Source organism: Copidosoma floridanum, unplaced genomic scaffold (genome assembly GCF_036245765.1).
Source record: "Copidosoma floridanum isolate Cflo_tuat_1 unplaced genomic scaffold, Cflo_Japanese_pri ptg000007l, whole genome shotgun sequence".
NCBI classification, from domain to species: Eukaryota; Metazoa; Arthropoda; class Insecta; order Hymenoptera; family Encyrtidae; genus Copidosoma; species Copidosoma floridanum.
This window is the reverse complement of record NW_028321884.1, coordinates 5,668,987-5,687,998: the sequence shown is the minus strand read 5'-3', so window position 1 is coordinate 5,687,998 and position 19,012 is coordinate 5,668,987. Positions and strand designations below refer to the sequence as shown.

Sequence of the window (19,012 nt, the reverse complement as noted above, 5' to 3'; positions counted from 1 at the left end):
AACTATGGCCTCTAAGGTATTAGAGGTTGCCCCAATGCAAACAAATGATCTTGTTGATCAGTCAGTGCAATTCAAGAAAGACAGGAAGAGAATTCTGTCAGTCTCTAGTATAGAGGATGCTCGTGATGACGAGAAACAGCCAAAATCATCTCGTGCCGATCTGCTAAACAACCCGGGCAACATTAACACTGAGCAAGTTAATCTTGTTCCATCTCAAGAAGCTCGAGAAGTTAATTTTGACAAACAAGCTCGCTCAGCAGTCATCTCAACATACGCTTCTGACGATAAAGGTCCATTTAGAGTTATTATCCAGAGTAAGAAAGTTCAAGGTCAACGTGCCTTCAAAAGTTTGAACAGGTACTCTATCAGTAAATCTATTTCGAAAAAGTGTAGTGTCAATCAGATTTTCTTTAAGTCCTCTAGCAAAATTGAGCTTATTTTTAACTCTCGGGTAAACGCTAATAATGTACTAACAGATCAGGAAATTCTGGATAAGGACTGTGATATATTTATTCCATTTCATCGGCTTGTAAGGAAGGGCATCATTAGAGGTGTCAACCTGGATATTGAAGAAAAAGACATCCTACAAGACTTACAGTCTAGTATAAAAATACGTAGTGTCGGAAGAATAACAAGAAAAAATCCCAAAGTAGACAGTGATCCTACTCTTCCTAAGTATATTCCAACGAAGTCCACAATTGTGACATTTCATGGGCAAGAGCTTCCTCAATATGTGTTTATGTACCATATTGCTCATGAGGTTCAACCTTTCATCTCTACACCTAGAATATGTTACTCCTGTTTTTTGCCTGGGCATATGTCTAAATTCTGCAAATCCTCACCGATGTGTGGAAAATGTGGTGAAAATAAACATGAGGATGCGTGTAAACTTGAAGTGTTTAAATGTGCTACTTGTGGTGGCTCTCATCGTGCCTTGGACGCATCATGTCCAACTATGATCAAAGAACGTGCCATTCTCAGGGTTATGGCTCTAGAAAATAAACCTCGTGAGGACGCGAGGAAGATAGTTTTTGGAACTAATCGGTCTAATAATGTTATTGCCTCTAAAGAAGCTTTTCCTAGTCTAAATAAAGAACAGCCTTTCTCTCTACAGAACCGTTTTCAACCACTGGTTCAAGAGCAATTCGTGGACTCCGATGAGGTCCCCTATTCTTTTTCTCAGGCATTACTCAATAAACCGAAGCGTCCTACAAACAATCACCTTAGTCAACAGAATAATCGCAAGTCTACATACAATAATTTTATGGCCCAAGGTAAGGACTACGCATCAAATGCTCAATTCAAAACTAGAGCTGCAGACGCCCGCGCAAAGGGCTCATCGGTGCCTAATAACAAGAGTTTCAATCATCGTTCTGGGTCGTTTAACGATAACTTATCAGCCTCGTTTACTAATCATCGTAATCTGCCTAGTTATAACTTGCAGTCCAGCCCTCGGCGTAACAGCTCTACTAGTACATCCTACTCTCAGCCTTCATCAGGACACCAGGTTCATGCTCCCGATGATTTCAACTCCAGATATGACTTACATGTGGCTAAGTTACTTGAATCAAGTTTTAATACAGTCAATTACTCGGATCTCTCTCACATTCAGGCTAGTCACAGCGAAGATGAAGATGAAGTCGTAAATTCTGGTTTTTATAAATTTTAGATCTTATAAATAAATAAAAAAACAAAAAAAAAAAAAAAGGTTATTATCTCGATATCTTTATTTATACTATTCAAGTTTATTATGGATAATACCGCGATTAATAACCCGTATACTACAGAATACTCTTTAAAAATATTACATTGGAACATCAGAAGTCTTTTAACTAAAATATTAGAGTTCAAAAAAATCACTATTGGATTTGACATTATCGTCTGTGTGGAATCTTTTCTTAAGGATAACAATGTTTTTCACCTTCCAGGATATTGTACATACAGATGCGACCGTACTTATGCTGCGGGTGGAGGCATTGTCGTCTTTATTCGCAACAGTATTAAATATAAAGAAATAGTTACTTTCTCTACAGACGATACTGTTGAACTGTGTGGTATCAATGTAACTAATCTATCCCCACCACTTGATATTTTCTTTTGTTATAGAGCTCCGGGTAATACTCTCCCACAGAGTTTCTGGGATGAAATTGTGCAAAATATTGATTCTTCGCATTAAGGTAAAGGGCCCATCTATGAGACAATTTTAAAATCGGTACCTATGCATGAGACACCCAGTTTAATTTATATACGTAATACTTAAACATGAAAAGAAATTTTTTTTAATATCATTATAATATAATCTTTTGAATAAACAAATATTTTAAAGAACTTCAAACGTTATTAAATAATAAAGAATTTTATTGTAAGACCCTGTCTCATACATAGGTACAATGTGAAAACATAACCTCAAACATGTGTTGTCCCTATTAAGAGACACTCAAGACGCATTTAAATAACATGGGTGTCTCATAGTAACGGACGTGTGTCTCATACACAGGGCCCTACAGATTCAATGTGTCTCATTAATAGGTGCATTTCCATCCTGTTTATATTTGTTTATAAAATTATTTTTTAACGTTTTATTTGAATTTAAAAATTATAATATTATTCGTAATGATCTAATGCTTTCATTGATACCAAAACTTGATATATTTCCGCTCATAGAGAGTGTACATTAATTTAATAGCAAAAAAAGTGGTAAAAAACTGTCTCATAGATGGGCCCTTTACCTTATTCTATTTTAGTTGGCGATTTTAACGCACACAATGTTTCTTGGAACTGTGAGGATACAGATAGCAATGGTATATATTTTGAAAATGCCTTTAAATCTCATGATCTTGTTTTGCACAATTTTGATACTAAAACCTATTCCGATGAACGTAGAAACTATTTTTCTTACTTAGACCTTATATTATCATCAAAGAACTTGAGTTCTTCTATTAGTTATCAAGTTGGTGAGGATAAGTTTGGATCTGACCACTTTCCTATTTGCTTCGAAGTTAATACGGCTAAATACGTCCATGTAAAAAGATCATTTAAGATTAATTCTGTTCCTACAGATTGGAATCAGGTTGGAATTTTTATGGAGAATGAAATCCTCCAGTTCTATGATGACAGTTTTGATAGTCTGTCCCCAGTTGATAAATTCATTTTTTTTTATGAATTTTTCTTAAATGCTATTAAACGATGTACCCCATCTGGAAAGAGGATCTCTAAACGTAATCATTCCAACCCCGTTCCATGGTGGGACCAAGACTGTGACCGGGCGAGAAGATTACGCACTGCAGCTTACAAAAAATGTCTTTTCTCTTGCGACCCCAATGACTGATCCTCTATAAAAAACGCTGCGCTGAAGCTAAAAAGTTATTTAGAGGCAAAAAGAAAGCTTCTTTTATTAATTTTGCTGAATCCCTTAACTTTCGCTCTAGCATGTCATATGTTTGAAATAAGTGCCGTATTTTCAAAAATGCGTGGATGAAACTCAAACCCTCGCATGTTCCCGAGAACCCGTGCTTTAATGGCTCAGATTTGACAGCCCTTAAAAAAATCTGCCCACCTTGGGCTCCTACTGACCCAGCTGTTTTTCCTCCTTGTCACGCTAACGAGTTCCTTGACGCACCTTTCTCTTTTGCAGAACTCAATGTCGCTCTTCTTCAAAAGAATACCAAGTCAGCCCCTGGCATGGACGGTATTAGTTTTGAGGCTATTAAAAAATTGTCTAATAAATTCCTTCTCCTCTTACTAGACATCTTTAACGAAATGTATACTTCCAGCACCTACCCTGAGTCCTGGAAGAATTTCTTTGTTCAGTTTATCAAGAAGCCGAACGGTGGTGGCTCAAGGACCATCTCACTTTCATCCTGCTTTTGTAAACTTATGGAAACCCTTATCAAAAATCGTATTCAATGGTATTCTGAGGTTAATCACTGGTTACCTGCCTCTCAGCACGGTTTCAGACGTGGTAACTCTTGTCTTGACAATCTTTTTAACCTTGCTCTTACGGTTGACACTGCCTTTATGGACAAGCAAAAGTGTTTGCTGTTTTTTTAGATATTGAGGGCGCTTTTGATAATGTTAACGTGAATATTCTATTAGATAAGCTGGCGCATCTGGGATGTTCCCCACAGGTTCTTCATTTTGTTAAATTTATTACCTTTGAACGATTCATTTTTACAGACCTTTTTGACTCCTTTCTTATGGCTCACAAAGGGGTACCACAAGGTTCGGTCGTTAGTCCCTTGCTGTATTCGTTATATTCTTGCTCCTTGATAACAAACATACCCCCCCAAATAAAAATTTCTATTTTTGCTGATGACGTCGCTCTTTACGTCAAGTCGTCTAAAAACAATAATATAACTCTTCTCCAAGATGCTCTGTTAACCATTGATTTCAATGCTCTTCAAATTGGTCTCAATTTATCTCTTCCTAAAACCAAATTTTTGCATATAAACAAAAGAAACGTTAAACCAGGTTCCACGTCTATCTGGCTTAATAATCTCGAGATCTTCTCTTGTTACAATGTCAAATTTTTAGGCGTCATTTTGGATTACCAATTTCTTTTCAAGAAGCATATTTCTCATGTTCAAGGCAGATGTTGCGTCGCGTTAAACATCATCCGGTTTCATTGCGGTGTCTGGTGGGGTGCCCACCCCGAAACGCTAATTATTATTTATAAAAGCTTTATCCGCTCTATTATAGAATACGCATGCTTTATTTACTATCCCAATAATGTTAACCTAAGAAACAAATTGGAAAAAATCCAATATTCGGCAATTAGACTTGCCTTATGATTTCGAGCTAGTACCCCTACAAATATTCTTCTTGAAGAATCCAAGATGATGTCTCTTAAAACTCGCACGGAATTTCTATGTAAATGCTATCTAGCGAAGATCTCTAGCTACTCGTCTTCAGAAACATTTACTCTGCTCGTGCATTATGTAACCAATTACAGTAATTTTCGTTCTAAGAGACTTTTTATATCTTGCATCAACTCCTTTCCCACTCACAATTATCCTATTTATTCGCAACAGCACTTCGGTATATATAATTATGATTTCCATTCTATTCATTCCAGTATACCTGCAGATATGTACTTTGGTAAACGTCTTTACTCCTCTAACTCCCCAGATCTGCTAATCTCCGAACTGACCAATGAGCTAGATGCTATACCAATTTTCACTGATGGCAGTAAGATCCCTGGGGCCACCGCTGTAGACTCAGCTGTATTCTGCCCCACCTTGAAGTGCCAATTTTCAACAAGTCTACCACATTATGCTTCCATTTTTTCGGCAGAATATGTGGCTATTTCAGCAGCCTTCGATCTAATATTATCATTTTCTAATCGTAATTTTATCATCTTTAGCGATTCCCTTAGTGCAATTTCTAGCCTCTCTTCTCCATCTTATAACATCTCGACCAATTATAATATTTTTAACATTAAATGTAAATATCTGTCATATACAACTAAATATCCTAACAATTTTGTAAAACTTGTATGGATTCCCTCCTACTCACGCATTTTAAATAATGATTTTGTAGATTCCTTAGCCAAATCGGCAACCTCTGTAATTTCTCCTGCAATATTACTTATAAACTACACGGACTTATTCCATCACTTTAAACAGTCCTGTTATATTATGTCCGCAAACAATAACATTTACGAGAGCCGGCACAAGGGTAAAACATATTTTGAGTTTTATCACTCTCCCCGGAAAAAGCCTTGGTTCCACGGTATAGGCTTGTCACGACAGTGCATAGTCACTATTAATAGAATGAGATCAAACCATCATAGCCTAGCTGAGAGTCTATTTTGTAAATGTATTATCAGTGATCCTAGGTGTAAGTGCGGTTATGAGGAACAATCCCTTAACCATGTTTTATGGAACTGTGATCTATATTCTAACCAAAGACTATATATGATAAGAGACCTTAAAGTGATTAACATTCGTATTGGTATATGTATCTGGTTTGTAGTACCGTTCAAGGTATAGTTTTGTAAGTGTAGCCATTTTAGAACTTGAAATTGTCGTGTTTATGTTGAGTGCCTTTTCTCATTTTTCTATCCAAAATTGTAACAGCACGTTTTGTATTGGCGCATTGTCCTGTCATTCTGTATTTTAGGTTCATTAATGTATTTTCTACGTTGCGTAGAGTATGTAATATACTGTGTAATGTAAATTTGTTGAATAAAATTAGTGTTCATGCCTCTCTAGAGGTTAGAACCTTTTAAAAAAAAAAAAAAAAGATTATATCGTGTTACTACATGAATCGTGTTCTCCGTAAGTTTTTGTTGCAGAACAGAGATTTTTACGTAGCCTAAAAAAAAATTTTTGTTAAAATTTAATACCTTTATGTTCATATAGAAGTCTAAATAAGTCTTATTTATTCATATTTTTTTTGTAAACTATTATATGATTAAAAGCAAGAAATAAAAGTTATCTCCTCCACCCTTAAACACCTGTCTTGTACATTCAACAAGTTTAATTAGGATTATTTGTGTGGCTGTAGTGTACAAATAAAACAAACTTTCAATCTTGTATAGCAAAGAATCTTATACAATCTAATAATTGGACCACAAGGATAGACTTTAGAAATAATTGAGATGTGTTTTGGAGAATAATTGTATTTTACCCAGTTTTTTGTTAAAAATTTTAAAAATTGTGTAACAATTTGCCGCGGATTGTGTGGGAGCAGTTCAGTGTGCAGTTGTTAGTCTCTACATGGCAAAGAAAAAATTAAAATGTACAAAAATCCTCCAATCAAGAAATATTACTTTATGCACTTTACGTAAAAATAACTTTGTAATTTTATTTTAATAAATTATTTCTTTTAAATCAATGAATTAAAATGTTAATTCACGCTGAGTAGTTATCGTGCCCGAAAATGTAAATATTGTATTTGTTATTTTTAGACCTTTATTTTCTACCGGCTCTATGTGTGCTCGATAATCAATTTCGAGATTTTATTTTGTTTTATTATCGTTTATTATTTTTTTTTCAAGGGGGCAGAAGAAAAAAAAATAAATAAAAAATAAATAAAATATTCAGGCTGCGTGCAACTGCAGGACAACTCGAGCATGCCTCTGGACATGGGCCCCTTCGCGAGTCTCCTAAGCGCAATTCGTACAGCTGAGCCCGAAGGTTTGGCCGATGCAATGTCGGTGCCAGACCTGCGACACTTGGTGCTTACCATATGGCACGGGCACTCGGTGCTCAGCGAAAGCTCGGAGCTGGGAGATTTGCGTCTCCCGCGTTACGAGCTCGACCAGCCCTGGAGTCCTTGGAACTGTGTGCTGCTCACGGAGGACGAAGCTGAGGCCCACTGTTGCGTCGGGGGTGGCGGGGGGTACTTCTCGGACCATCTGAAACGGAAGATACGCTTGGCCCATCGGGTCTCGAAGATAGACTTTAGGTGAGAGTTTTTTTTTTCTTTCTTTTTTGTATGATTTTTGAAATTGAGGTACGATTTAATACATATCAACATAGAGCAGGCAATGATCATAACAAGAACAACAATAATAATAATAATGATAATACCAGTAACAATAACATTTTTTTGCAAGTTGAATATAACAAGTTAACGTTATATGAAAATCCCATTGACATTTTTTGCTCATTCAGATTTTTATTATTAATATTCCATCCTATATAAACTTAATAGTACTACTTAAAAAAACTTATGGATTCTGCACGACCTCATTATTCAACCTTGACATGTGCGTATACTGTATTGGTTTTTTTTCGAGCCAACAAAACAGTCATATCTTTTGGCAAATGTGATATCATTTATTTTGTTTTTAAATCTCCATCTCCTTCTTACTTATATGGATGTATATTTCATAGAATAAAATTGTTTTTTTCTAACGAACAGAGGCCTCATTGTATTTGAAGGACGCGTTGATTTGAAGAAAAAGAATAACGGACCGTTAGGAGCAAAGAAATAAGTTTCTACTACGGCAGAAACGGCCAAAACAGCGTCAAATACAATAAATTCGTGAAATATCAGCCAGTAAATTTACTTTTTTTTTATAGTATGTCCGTTTATTTATTACCGAAAACAGTGCCAATAGAATTGACTGGAAAGCCATGCACATGGACTTTTTAATTTTGCGATAATATTCTTTGATATTAATCATAATTTAATTTAGTTGCTCAAGGGGCATTTAGTTACCATACAATATTTTATAATATTCACTATGATGGATTCGTAAAGAAAAATTATGTTTATTCAGTAGTTCTTCAGTTCTAATACCGGAAATACACGCTATTGGAGTTACCATTAGTGATTCCTCTGCCAGATTTGAAACTGATTTAATGTCTCTAAGTACATCCGAGAAGCAATGAAGTAAAAAAGCTAATTTATAAAATTCAACATTAATTTTTAGGAAAAAGAGTAGTGACATGCAGATTTACTTTTAGGTTTAAGACCTAGAAAAACGTCTTTTCAACTGAAGAATATCACAAAAAAAAGATGCCTACCACAGAGAAATATTATTAAAGGGTACTCAACAAATAATATCGAGAGTAGATTAATCTGCAGTAGAAGTCAAAATAATATCACTAGTCTTAACTGATGAGAGACTGGCGTACGTGAACAAGAAAAAAAAACATGAAAATAGAGGTAAAAACAACGAGCACGCTATTCGTAAACGGGAGCACAGCAAAGGAAATAAAACACAGGACCTATAAACGTCAATCATACACGCTTGATAGGAAGATCTCTGAGTTTTCTAACGCCTTCGAGCAATTGGTCAGTTTAAAAGAGATTATTGTAACGTATTATGACTCATCAGCAGCAACGCACAAGACTGGGGATTCCATCTAGTCAAAGCAAGTGCGGCAAACGAAGCTATGATCACGGAAACAATAAAAATAAAATCCAAGTGTAGAAATGCACTGGGGTCGGGAACCGCATTCTAGAAGATACTGTATAGGGAAAACGAACGTAGTCGCAGGTATAACGAGAAAAAATAAGAATAAGAGGAAGGAAGAGAGTGACCGAGAGGTTAACCAATTATTCATTGTGATTTTGATAGAAGAGAAATGATATTGAAAAAAAAATAACGAAAAATAAATAAGTAAAAGCAATAAATTAAAAACAAGATTAAAAGATGTCAGACTTTCTTGACACTTATAAAACTGATGCAAGTTTCAGAAAAGTATTGTTGTTAAAATAATCTTTAAACATAAAAAAAGAAAAAATGTGAAAAAATATGATATAGCAATAACGGATCCTGAGGTTCATTAACAATTTCTGAAAGTTATTATTAAATAAAAAAAATTGTTGGGTAAAAAACGTTAATCGATGATAAAAAAAATACGTAAAAATAGTAAGTCTGCAACATTTAAAGGTACTGCAATTGCCTTACAGGTTTAATCGATCATAACACTAAAATTGATGTAAGTTTTGATCAAGCTAGTACAATAATGCTTCCTTTTCGATAACGGCAATTTTTTGCGTTGTTATTAATTTTATAAATTATTTATGGCGATGATATACGGAAAAAAGCGTTCTCTTTTACACAGAAATCAAGTTTTTAAATTTAAAGTTAAATCAAACTTATTGTTTAATTAACTCATCCCAAAAAAATAGCATATGAACTTCGGATAGTGTTGATTGGTCGCACCTATTCGTCATTCTTTGTTCGTAGGCTCTACTCCGATGCACGTATCTTCCTAAATACGGCAGTGATGTCACGCACGCGACACGTAGTAACACTAGAATCTACTTTGTTGTTCGCCAGTGACTCCTCAGACTTATTCAGACTAACACTTACGCTATTATTTTCTAGTATTTTTATCAAAATGTCCATGGACGATTGTAATAATGGACCATCAGGTCTAGAAGGCTCAAATGTGCACTGCCAACAATTTTTGACAAATATAGAATTTGCGGGTCATCAGATCATGTCTCCCAGTAACACGCCCAAGGAGTTGAAACATCTTGTACTCCACAAAGATTTGCATGCCTCAATTTCTAATGACGTAAGGCCATGAGCAATGATACACACATATTTTATTTTTTTTTAATTTCAAAAAAAAAATCAATAAAGCGGCATTTTTGTAGGATCAGAGGAAAATAGACTGCACAGGATTCGTCGAGGACACAATTAGCGTCGTCGTCAATATGGAGGTTCGTTATTTATTGATTTTTCTTGATTTACTTTTTTCCTGTTTAATACTAAGATCGCAAATGATGAATTGCGGCTAAAAAAAGAGTTTGTTGAGTTGTGGCTAAATGATAATTACCGTTTCTTTATAAGTGTCGAATTGCGGATAAGTAACTTTCCATTCACTGATCGATGGGTAACGAGATTTTTTGTCCCACTTTACTTAGGCCCTAGCAGTCTATAACTGTATTAACAGTCGTAAACATAAAAACTGGTGTGTTTAAAGAATGTGTTTCTGTACAATGAGCAAATTAGTTTATCTAGAAAAAAATTTATCCAAATCGTAAACTGTGAATTAATGCTCGTCGTTGTTTATCTTGCTGCGAACTAATTCCGATAATCGCGGTGAAAAATTGGTTATCGTTTTACGTTTCAAGCTATTGCTAATTTTATTTCGATTGACAACAGCCTCCTAGACAGGATTATGACGGTGGTTGTCATCGTGTTCAATGAGGCCATTACGTAATTTGAGCATTAATAACGAACTCAACGCTGTACTTTATTGTACAAAACTGTTTTAAATCTACACATGTACTTGTTATTGTACATGTGTGATCGTCTCCATTAACTTACACGGAACTTCATTTTTATAATAGAAAAAGTTATTAAATTTTATAAAAAATGGCACTGGAAAAAATTTGCGTCTACTTGCTGACTAGGCTAATGCCTGAAAAAATGGAAATGCTCTTTTTGGGGTAGTTTGTGCATCAACTTTCAAAATAGACGCCGGTGCAGTATGGATAAAATGACAATTTGTATAAAGTAATAAACAACGTACACGATAGAATAAATATGAACTTACATGTGTTGTAAATACAAAGACATAGTTTAACCGCCCAGGAAAATTACTGAACCGGAATTCGATAAAGATTTAGAAACGGCTCAGTCTTAATTCGACGTAGATAAAAAAATGAAGCTCATTACTTAGCCGCACCTCGATACTGATAAAATGCTTACATTTACGCCAGCCGTAACTCAATATGAGCTGTTGAAATTAAGTTAAAAAAGATAAGCTGACTAGATGAGGTATGGATAAAAATCTCCGCTTGTCAGGTGTCTTATGATACTGTTTAATTTAAATGTATGAAGCTTATTTTATTAGGAAAAAAAAAATGTTAATTAGAAAAATACGTTTAATTTTTAGCCCAGTGGTAAATCAATTTTAATTACGGGCATAAAAAAAAGTGAACAAGACGACACTATAAATGCTTTCCCACAACTCATTATAAAATATAACATCCCAGATGAGTGCGATGTGGATAGCATTAAGGCAAGACTTTGCTCTGACAACGTTCTATGTATTCGTCTTCCTCCAAAAAACAAGTCAGTTTTCGATGTACCAGATTGTAACCAAAATTTAAAATATCGAATGATTCACAGTTACAGTGAACACAAGAAAATGTTGAAAGAGAAGGAATAAAAAAATGACGTCAATTCATTACCTAATCAATTTTATTTACAAATAATCAACCAAAACAATTTCAGATCTTACAGGTTTAATCATATCAATACAAAGTGAAATTTTTTTGTCCAACACATAATACAGATACTTAGAGTTTGAGAGTCTACTGCAAAAACGCCCGTAATACGGTAGGTCTCGCAAATGTCGTATAAAATTAGCTCTTGAATTTGTTGTTCAAAATTGTTTCATGAGCTTCAAGTTCTTCGATGTGGACAAAATATTGTTGCTCAATAAACCCACAGCAAATACTCACGAAATAGTAGTGTTCGTACCTGGTGGCACATGTCACCAGGGCAAGCACAAAGAGTCCCTTGGGCCCTGCTTCGCTTTTGGTGGTTGGATGCGCACCAGGTGCGAACTTTATTTTTCCTACTGAGGACACAGTCAACGTCTAAATGTTCAAGAAAAAAACCTCTTAAGTAAAAAAAAATATTATTCCTTTAACGTATTCGTGAGTAAATGGTTTGTTTATATTTTCACCTGTTCCTTTGTCTTTATGATTTCATGTATGTTTAGCGAATTATGATAAATGAGTAACAATACAATTGTAGAGAGACACTTTTGTCAGTTGCATATTAGGTTATAAACGTAGATGATATTTATTGAAAATAAGCCAGTAAACCTAAATCTTGCATGTAAGGCACGATCAGTCTACTGGTATCCAGAGTAAAACGTGTCATTTTAAGTTTTAAGATTTGATTTGGGGACCATTTAAATAGTCAAGTATTACATACATTCATGTTATAATACAATATCTTGTCAGTAAATGTAATAAAATTGAAAAATTTTATATTTCACAACAATTTTTTCGAGACTAAAAACTATTCTCGTAAGTTACTGCGTCAGGAGGACACTATAAACGGAAATAGCAAATCCAAAAAGATTATTTTAACACGATCTGTAAATTTTGTATTTAACACTATGTTCACAAGAAACATACAATACATTCAGATGCTGTGTAACGCGTTGTGTAATCTTAGGTAATTGTAAAAGTGAAAAGAAATGTACTTTTATTTAATGCTTATCGATTAGAGTAAGTAATGCAAAAGATAACAGTTCACTAGCACGCTACGGTAGCTTCTGCCTGGCACGACCCATACAAAACAATGATCATGTATAATTTTGCATTTGTACATTACACTGTTAACACTACATTGAGTTTTATACAAGTAACTACTCGCATACTACACATATATCTAACATAACGATTTATTGGCTGTTTTAAAGCATTTTTTTTGTTTGAAGTTTTACAACAACACTATAGACTACAAATGTTAATACAAAAAGTCTATTTTTATGAGACAAAATATTAAATATAACTTTCATTTTCAACGTTTTCTCCACATGTACTTACCACATGAAAAAGTTAAACGCTATAATGAGTATCTTTGCACTTGATGGAGTATGTCATCAGAATTAGCATCGGGTCCGTGGAACTTCTTATGCTTGCCTTGGTTGGATGTGTGTACCATTGTTTTTATCTAGTAAAAACAATAACAATATTACTTTAAATAATAACAACACTAAGTATTAAAACGATTTTCCAAAAATCGAAATTTTAATGCACTACAGCAGCGTTGAGTAAGTAGTAGTATAATTTTTTAGTTTTCAGCTCACATCTGTCATCAAATCAATGACTTTTTATTCGCATTTGTCTGATCAGTTAGGTTACATAGAGTTTAAATTGATAGTCTTACATTTTAAGAATAAATTTTATTTCTTAATACTTTAAATATAAAGTTATTAATATAAATTTAGTTTCTTCCGTAATCGCTTAAAAAACAAGGATAATGACGTTATTAACGCTTGAAATCATCAATTAAATTTAGAGTCTATTTAGTCAGTCTATCTTTACTATTTTTAAAATCTATTGATCCACACTTATTACGTAATGTTATGCGCCTACACACACGTGTATACTTATAGTGGCATACGTCAGCTCAAATTCAATATTTAAGAGTAATTTTCTTCACCATTTAAACATTTTAAATACTACTATCTACTTGTGATAATTTCTTTGGGATTTTAATTTTTGTACAACAATGCTCTCATTCATAGTATATTATCTTAAAATTCAATTTTGTGGTTTGCTGCTGTTTATTTTTTACCTTCGGGGGGTGTGCGTTTTGCGTGAATGTATATCCATCGTGAGGGGGACGTTTTTTATGGTGGATAGGGTTTTTTTTGAATTTTTTTAAGGTACTCGCACAACTGCACCTGCCGGAGCGTCCAGGACGAGTGCCGGGTCGAAAGGTGTGATTACGAGTTTCGGGAGTCGCTGGAGAAAAGCCAGATTTTTTGCGCGAGCTGTTGCAGACTCCGACCGCGGGGCGAATTTCCCGTCACTTCGCGGAGGCAGTCGTTCAACAAATGCTTGGGTAATTATGGAAATACCAATACGAGATTGTAACCATCGGCAAGTAGTGGCTGAACCTTCTTAATATGAAATTTTTAGCTATGAAAATAAGGTTTAGTTTTAGCCACAATACGGTACATGATAATGGCAATAATTCCCTGAAAAGTAGCTATAAATTACTGGTATTTTTATCGCTTGAAAAAGGAAAGAGGAGAATTTTTGAGGAAAAAAATTGTGTTCAGGTATATTAGCAATAAATATACCCATCTATCCGATGACAATACAGTTTTGCTTCCGTTTTTTGGATAACTTTTTTTTTTTTGCCAATACTATTATATATTTATAATGTCACTAATTACGTATGTTTTTGAAAGATAACTTTTAGTATAAAAATGACACAATGTAAACAAGTAAATTATTTAAAACCTTTTTTTTAAAATAACGTTTGCATGGTATTTCAGGGTACTTCATAAAATACAATCCGACGTTATGTATAATTTTATTGTATAGTAAATAAAAAGAAACACAGTTTGTTTCTTTTAAGAGTATATATACAAATCAAAAATAAACAATTCTATAGTACATTTTCAGGGTATATTGCTGCAACTCGGTACATTTAATTTTTTTGAAAACCCGTAAAATAAACTCTAAGATCCGCGTGAACCTGCAATTATATAGCGGATAAAAAGATTTCAATAATTATTTATTATTATATTTTAATGTTATTGTCATGTTGCTACTTTTTACTGTTCAGAAGGAGAGAAATATCAAATGCAGCCAAGACATATTACAGCAAATAGTTTTCCTACTTCAAGTTACGCAACTTATCTTGGCTGAATCTAGACACACTCAATTTTAAGTTGGCAATGATGAAAAAAAAAAAAAAATAAAATAAAAAAAATAAAATATTCAGGCTGCGTGCGACTGCGGGACAACTCGAGCATGTCTCTGGACATGGGCCCCTTCGCGAGGCTCCTAAGCGCAATTCGTACAGCTGAGCCCGAAGGTTTGGCCGATGCAATGTCGGTGCCAGACCTGCGACACTTGGTGCTTACCATCTGGCACGGGCACTCGGTGCTGAGCGAAAGCTCGGAGCTGGGAGATTTGCGTCTCCCGCGTTACGAGCTCGACCAGCCCTGGAGTCCTTGGAACTGTGTGCTGCTCACGGAGGACGAAGCTGAGGCCCACTGTTGCGTTGGGGGAGGCGGGGGGTACTACTCGGACCATCTCAAACGGAAGATACGCTTGGCCCATCGGGTCGCGAGAATGGACTTTAGGGGAAAGTCTTTTTTATGTTATTTAAAAAAATTTTTTTTATGGTATTTTAATTAAAAAAAATTTTTTTTTTACAGTTGTGAAATTGAGGTATAATTTATTTTATTTCAAGATGGCGTAAACAATAATAATAATAACAACAATAATAATAGTAACATTACCAGTAACAATATAATTTCTTTGCAAGTTGAAGATTACAAGTTAACGTAACATGAAAAACTCATTGACACTATATTTTACTCTTTTAATTTTTTACGAAATCTGTGCATCGTCTCCATTCTACTTATACTTTTTAAGATTTCCCTTATTAATATTGCATTCGATATAAACTTAATAGTACTACTTAAAAAAGCTTATGATTTCTACACGACCTCTCTTTTAAACCTTGACTCGTACGTATACTTTATTGGTTTTATTCGTTGAAACGACAAAATTGTCATATCTTTTGACAAATGTGATATCGTTTATTTTGTTTTTAATATCTCTATCTTCTTCTATCTCATGTAGATGAATATTTTATAGAACAAATTTTTTTCCTAACGAACAGAGGCCTCATTGTATTTAAAGGACGCGTTGATTTGAACAAAAAAAATATGGTACCGTCAGAAACAATAGAAGATGTCTCGACTGCTACAGACGTAATATAAAACGTTTAAAGATACTGCAATTGTCCCACAGGTTTAATCGATCATAACACTAAAATTGATGTAAGTTTTGATCAAGCTAGCACAATTATGCTTCCTTTTCGATAACGGCAATTTTTTGCGTTGTTATTAATTTCATAAATTATTTATGGCGATGATATACGGAAAAAAGCGTTCTCTTTTACACAGAAATCAAGTTGTTAAATTTAAAGTTAAATCAAACTTATTGTTTAATTAACTCATCCCAAAAAAATAGCATATGAACTTTGGATAGTGTTGATTGGTCGCACCTATTCGTCATTCTTTGTTCATGGACTCTACTCCGGTGTCTTCCTAAATACGGCAGTGGTGTCACGCGCGTGACACGTAGTAACACTAGAATCTACTTTGTTGTACGCCAGTGACTCCTCAGACTTATTCAGACTAACACTTACGCTATTATTTTCTAGTATTTTTATCAAAATGTCCATGGACGATTGTAATAATGGACCATCAGGTCTAGAAGGCTCAGGTGTAAAGGAAAAACAATTTTTAACAGATATGGATTTAGCGGGTCATCAGATCATGTCTCCCAGCAACACGCCTAAAGTGTTGAAACATATTGTACTCCACAAAGATTTGCATGCCTCAATTTCTAATGAGGTAAGGCCATGAGCAATGATACACACAAAAATAATATTAATAAAAAAAAAAAAAATCAATAAAGTGGCATTTTTGTAGGATCAGAGGGAAGTAGACTGCACGGAATTCGTCGAGGACACAATTAGCGTCGTCGTAAGTATGGAGGTTCTTTATTTATATCTTTTTCTTGTTTTACTTTTTGAACATATAATCTTTTTCCTGTTTAATACTAAGATCGCAAATGTTGAATTGTGGCTAAAAAAAGAGAGTTTGTCGAGTTGTGGCTAAGCAATAATCACCATTTCTTTATTAGTGTCAAATGGTGGCTATGTCTATTTTTAATTAATTATGTCAAATTGCGGAAAGTAACTTTCAAATTGCTACTTGGTAAATAACGAAATTTTTCCGTCACAAAGAATGTGATTCTGTGCAACAAGCAAATTAATTTTTCTAGAAAAGAAATCGATCCAAATCGTGCACTGTAAATTAGTGCTCGTCGTTGTTTATCTTGCTGCGAACTAATTCCGATAATCGCGGTGAAAAATTGGTTAACGTTTTACGTTTCAAGCTATTGCTAATTTTATTTCGATTGACAACAGCCTCCTAGACAGGATTATGACGGTGGTTGTCATCGTGTTCAATGAGGCCATTACGTAAGTTGAGCATTAATAACGAACTCAACGCTGTACTTTATTGTACAAAACTGTTTTAAATCTACACATGTACTTGTTATTGTACATGTGTGATCGTCTCCATTAACTTACACGGAACTTCATTTTTATAATAGAAAAAGTTATTAAATTTTATAAAAAATGGCACTGGAAAAAATTTGCGTCTACTTGCTGACTAGGCTAATGCCTGAAAAAATGGAAATGCTCTTTTTGGGGTAGTTTGTGCATCAACTTTCAAAATAGACGCCGGTGCAGTATGGATAAAATGACAATTTGTATAAAGTAATAAACAACGTACACGATAGAATAAATATGAACTTACATGTGTTGTAAATACAAAGACATAGTTTAACCGCCCCGGAAAATCACTCAACCGCAATTTGACTGTAATTAAGAAACGACTCAGTCATTATAGTTGAGAAAATGAAGCTCATTACATAGCCGCACTTCGCCACAGATAAAATGATTACATTTACGCCAGCCACAACTCGATAGGAGCCGCTAAAATCAAGTTGAAAAGTCTTTGCTTATTAGACTTATGTTCTGCTTCGTAAAAAATTTTGATCATACAATAGGTATGGATAAAAATCTCCGCTTGTCAGGTGTCTTAAGATACTGTTTAATTTAAATGTATGAAGCTTATTTCATTAGAAAAAAATTTGTTAGTTAGAAAAATATGTTTAATTTTCAGGTCAGTGATGAATCCATTTTTGTCAGGGGCATTAGGAAAAATGAGCAAGACGACTCTGTAAATGCTTTCCCACAACTCATTATAAAATGTACCATCCCAGATGAGTGCGATGTGGATAGCATTGAGGCAAGACTTTACTCTGACAAAGTTCTATGTGTCCGTCTTCCTTCAAAAAACGAGTCAGTTGTCGATGTACCAGACTGTAACCAAAATTAAACATATCGAATGATTCACGGTTACAGTCAACAAAAAAAATTGTAGAAACAGAAGGAATAAAAAAATGATATCATTTCATTACTTAATCAATTTTATTCATTAATAATTAAGTAAAACAATTTGCGATCTTTTAGTTTTAATCATATCAATACATAGTGAAATTTTTTGTCCAACACACAATACAGATACTTATATTTTGAGAGTCTACTGCAAAAACGCCCGTAATACGGTAAGTTTCTTAAACAAATGTACACACTCTGTGTGTGTATGTGTATATATATGTATATAAATATTGACTTTGTTCGACTACTCGAGAAGTATTTTGGCGTAATCTGCGTGGAAATTGCCCGAGCCATAGGCGTGGGTGGAAAACACGCTGATTGCGGCAATAGTAGTTTTCCAACGAGTTTGAAAAGTCTTTGTTTGCGAACTGAGAGGTTTGCGGCCCAAGCCGAAGGCGAGGTCCGTAACGAGGTTCGTAAAGGAGACTTTTCGAACGAGTATCGGAAACCTGCTTTTTTGCCCGAGGAAGTACTAGCCTCCCAAAACCACCCGAGGGCGGAAAAATACTTTTCTTTGAGCTGAGAATGCGAGTTTTTGCCTAGGGGGAATGTTGCGCTTTCGGCCATTAATTTTAAATGAAAAATTAATTTTTGTGATTTGCTGTACCACGATCACCTTCTTATGGGCTTATGGGGTATAAGGCCACAAAGGACGTGGCTGCGTGTCCCTGTACTGAGAGTAAACTGAAAATGGCTTCCCATCATTGTACAAACGGTTGGTTTTTTTTGGTTTCCTAAGTTTCTTGATTTTCCGACATTGTTTTCTTACTAAATACAGTACTATCCGTCTGTGATATTTCTCATATAACAATACGATTAAGCTAAGGACAAATCCACTTAGTAAAA

At 34.6% G+C, this 19,012-nt stretch overlaps 1 protein-coding gene across 2 annotated transcripts; it reads left to right on the top strand.

The window, feature by feature from the left end:
- The first annotated feature begins 16,328 nt into the window (after positions 1 to 16,328).
- On the top strand, positions 16,329 to 18,150 carry LOC149375345 (uncharacterized). 2 transcript variants are annotated; one of them, XM_089588943.1, is made up of 3 exons: positions 16,329 to 16,547; positions 16,626 to 16,679; positions 17,889 to 18,150. In XM_089588943.1, exons 1-3 carry the CDS (start codon positions 16,368 to 16,370, stop codon positions 18,102 to 18,104), a joined length of 450 nt encoding a protein of 149 aa, XP_089445069.1. In that variant the 5' UTR covers positions 16,329 to 16,367; the 3' UTR covers positions 18,105 to 18,150. The 2 variants fall into 2 exon arrangements, with proteins under 2 accessions (XP_089445069.1, XP_089445070.1); XM_089588944.1 differs by having other exon boundaries at positions 16,626 to 16,683.
- The last annotated feature ends 862 nt before the right edge of the window (positions 18,151 to 19,012 follow it).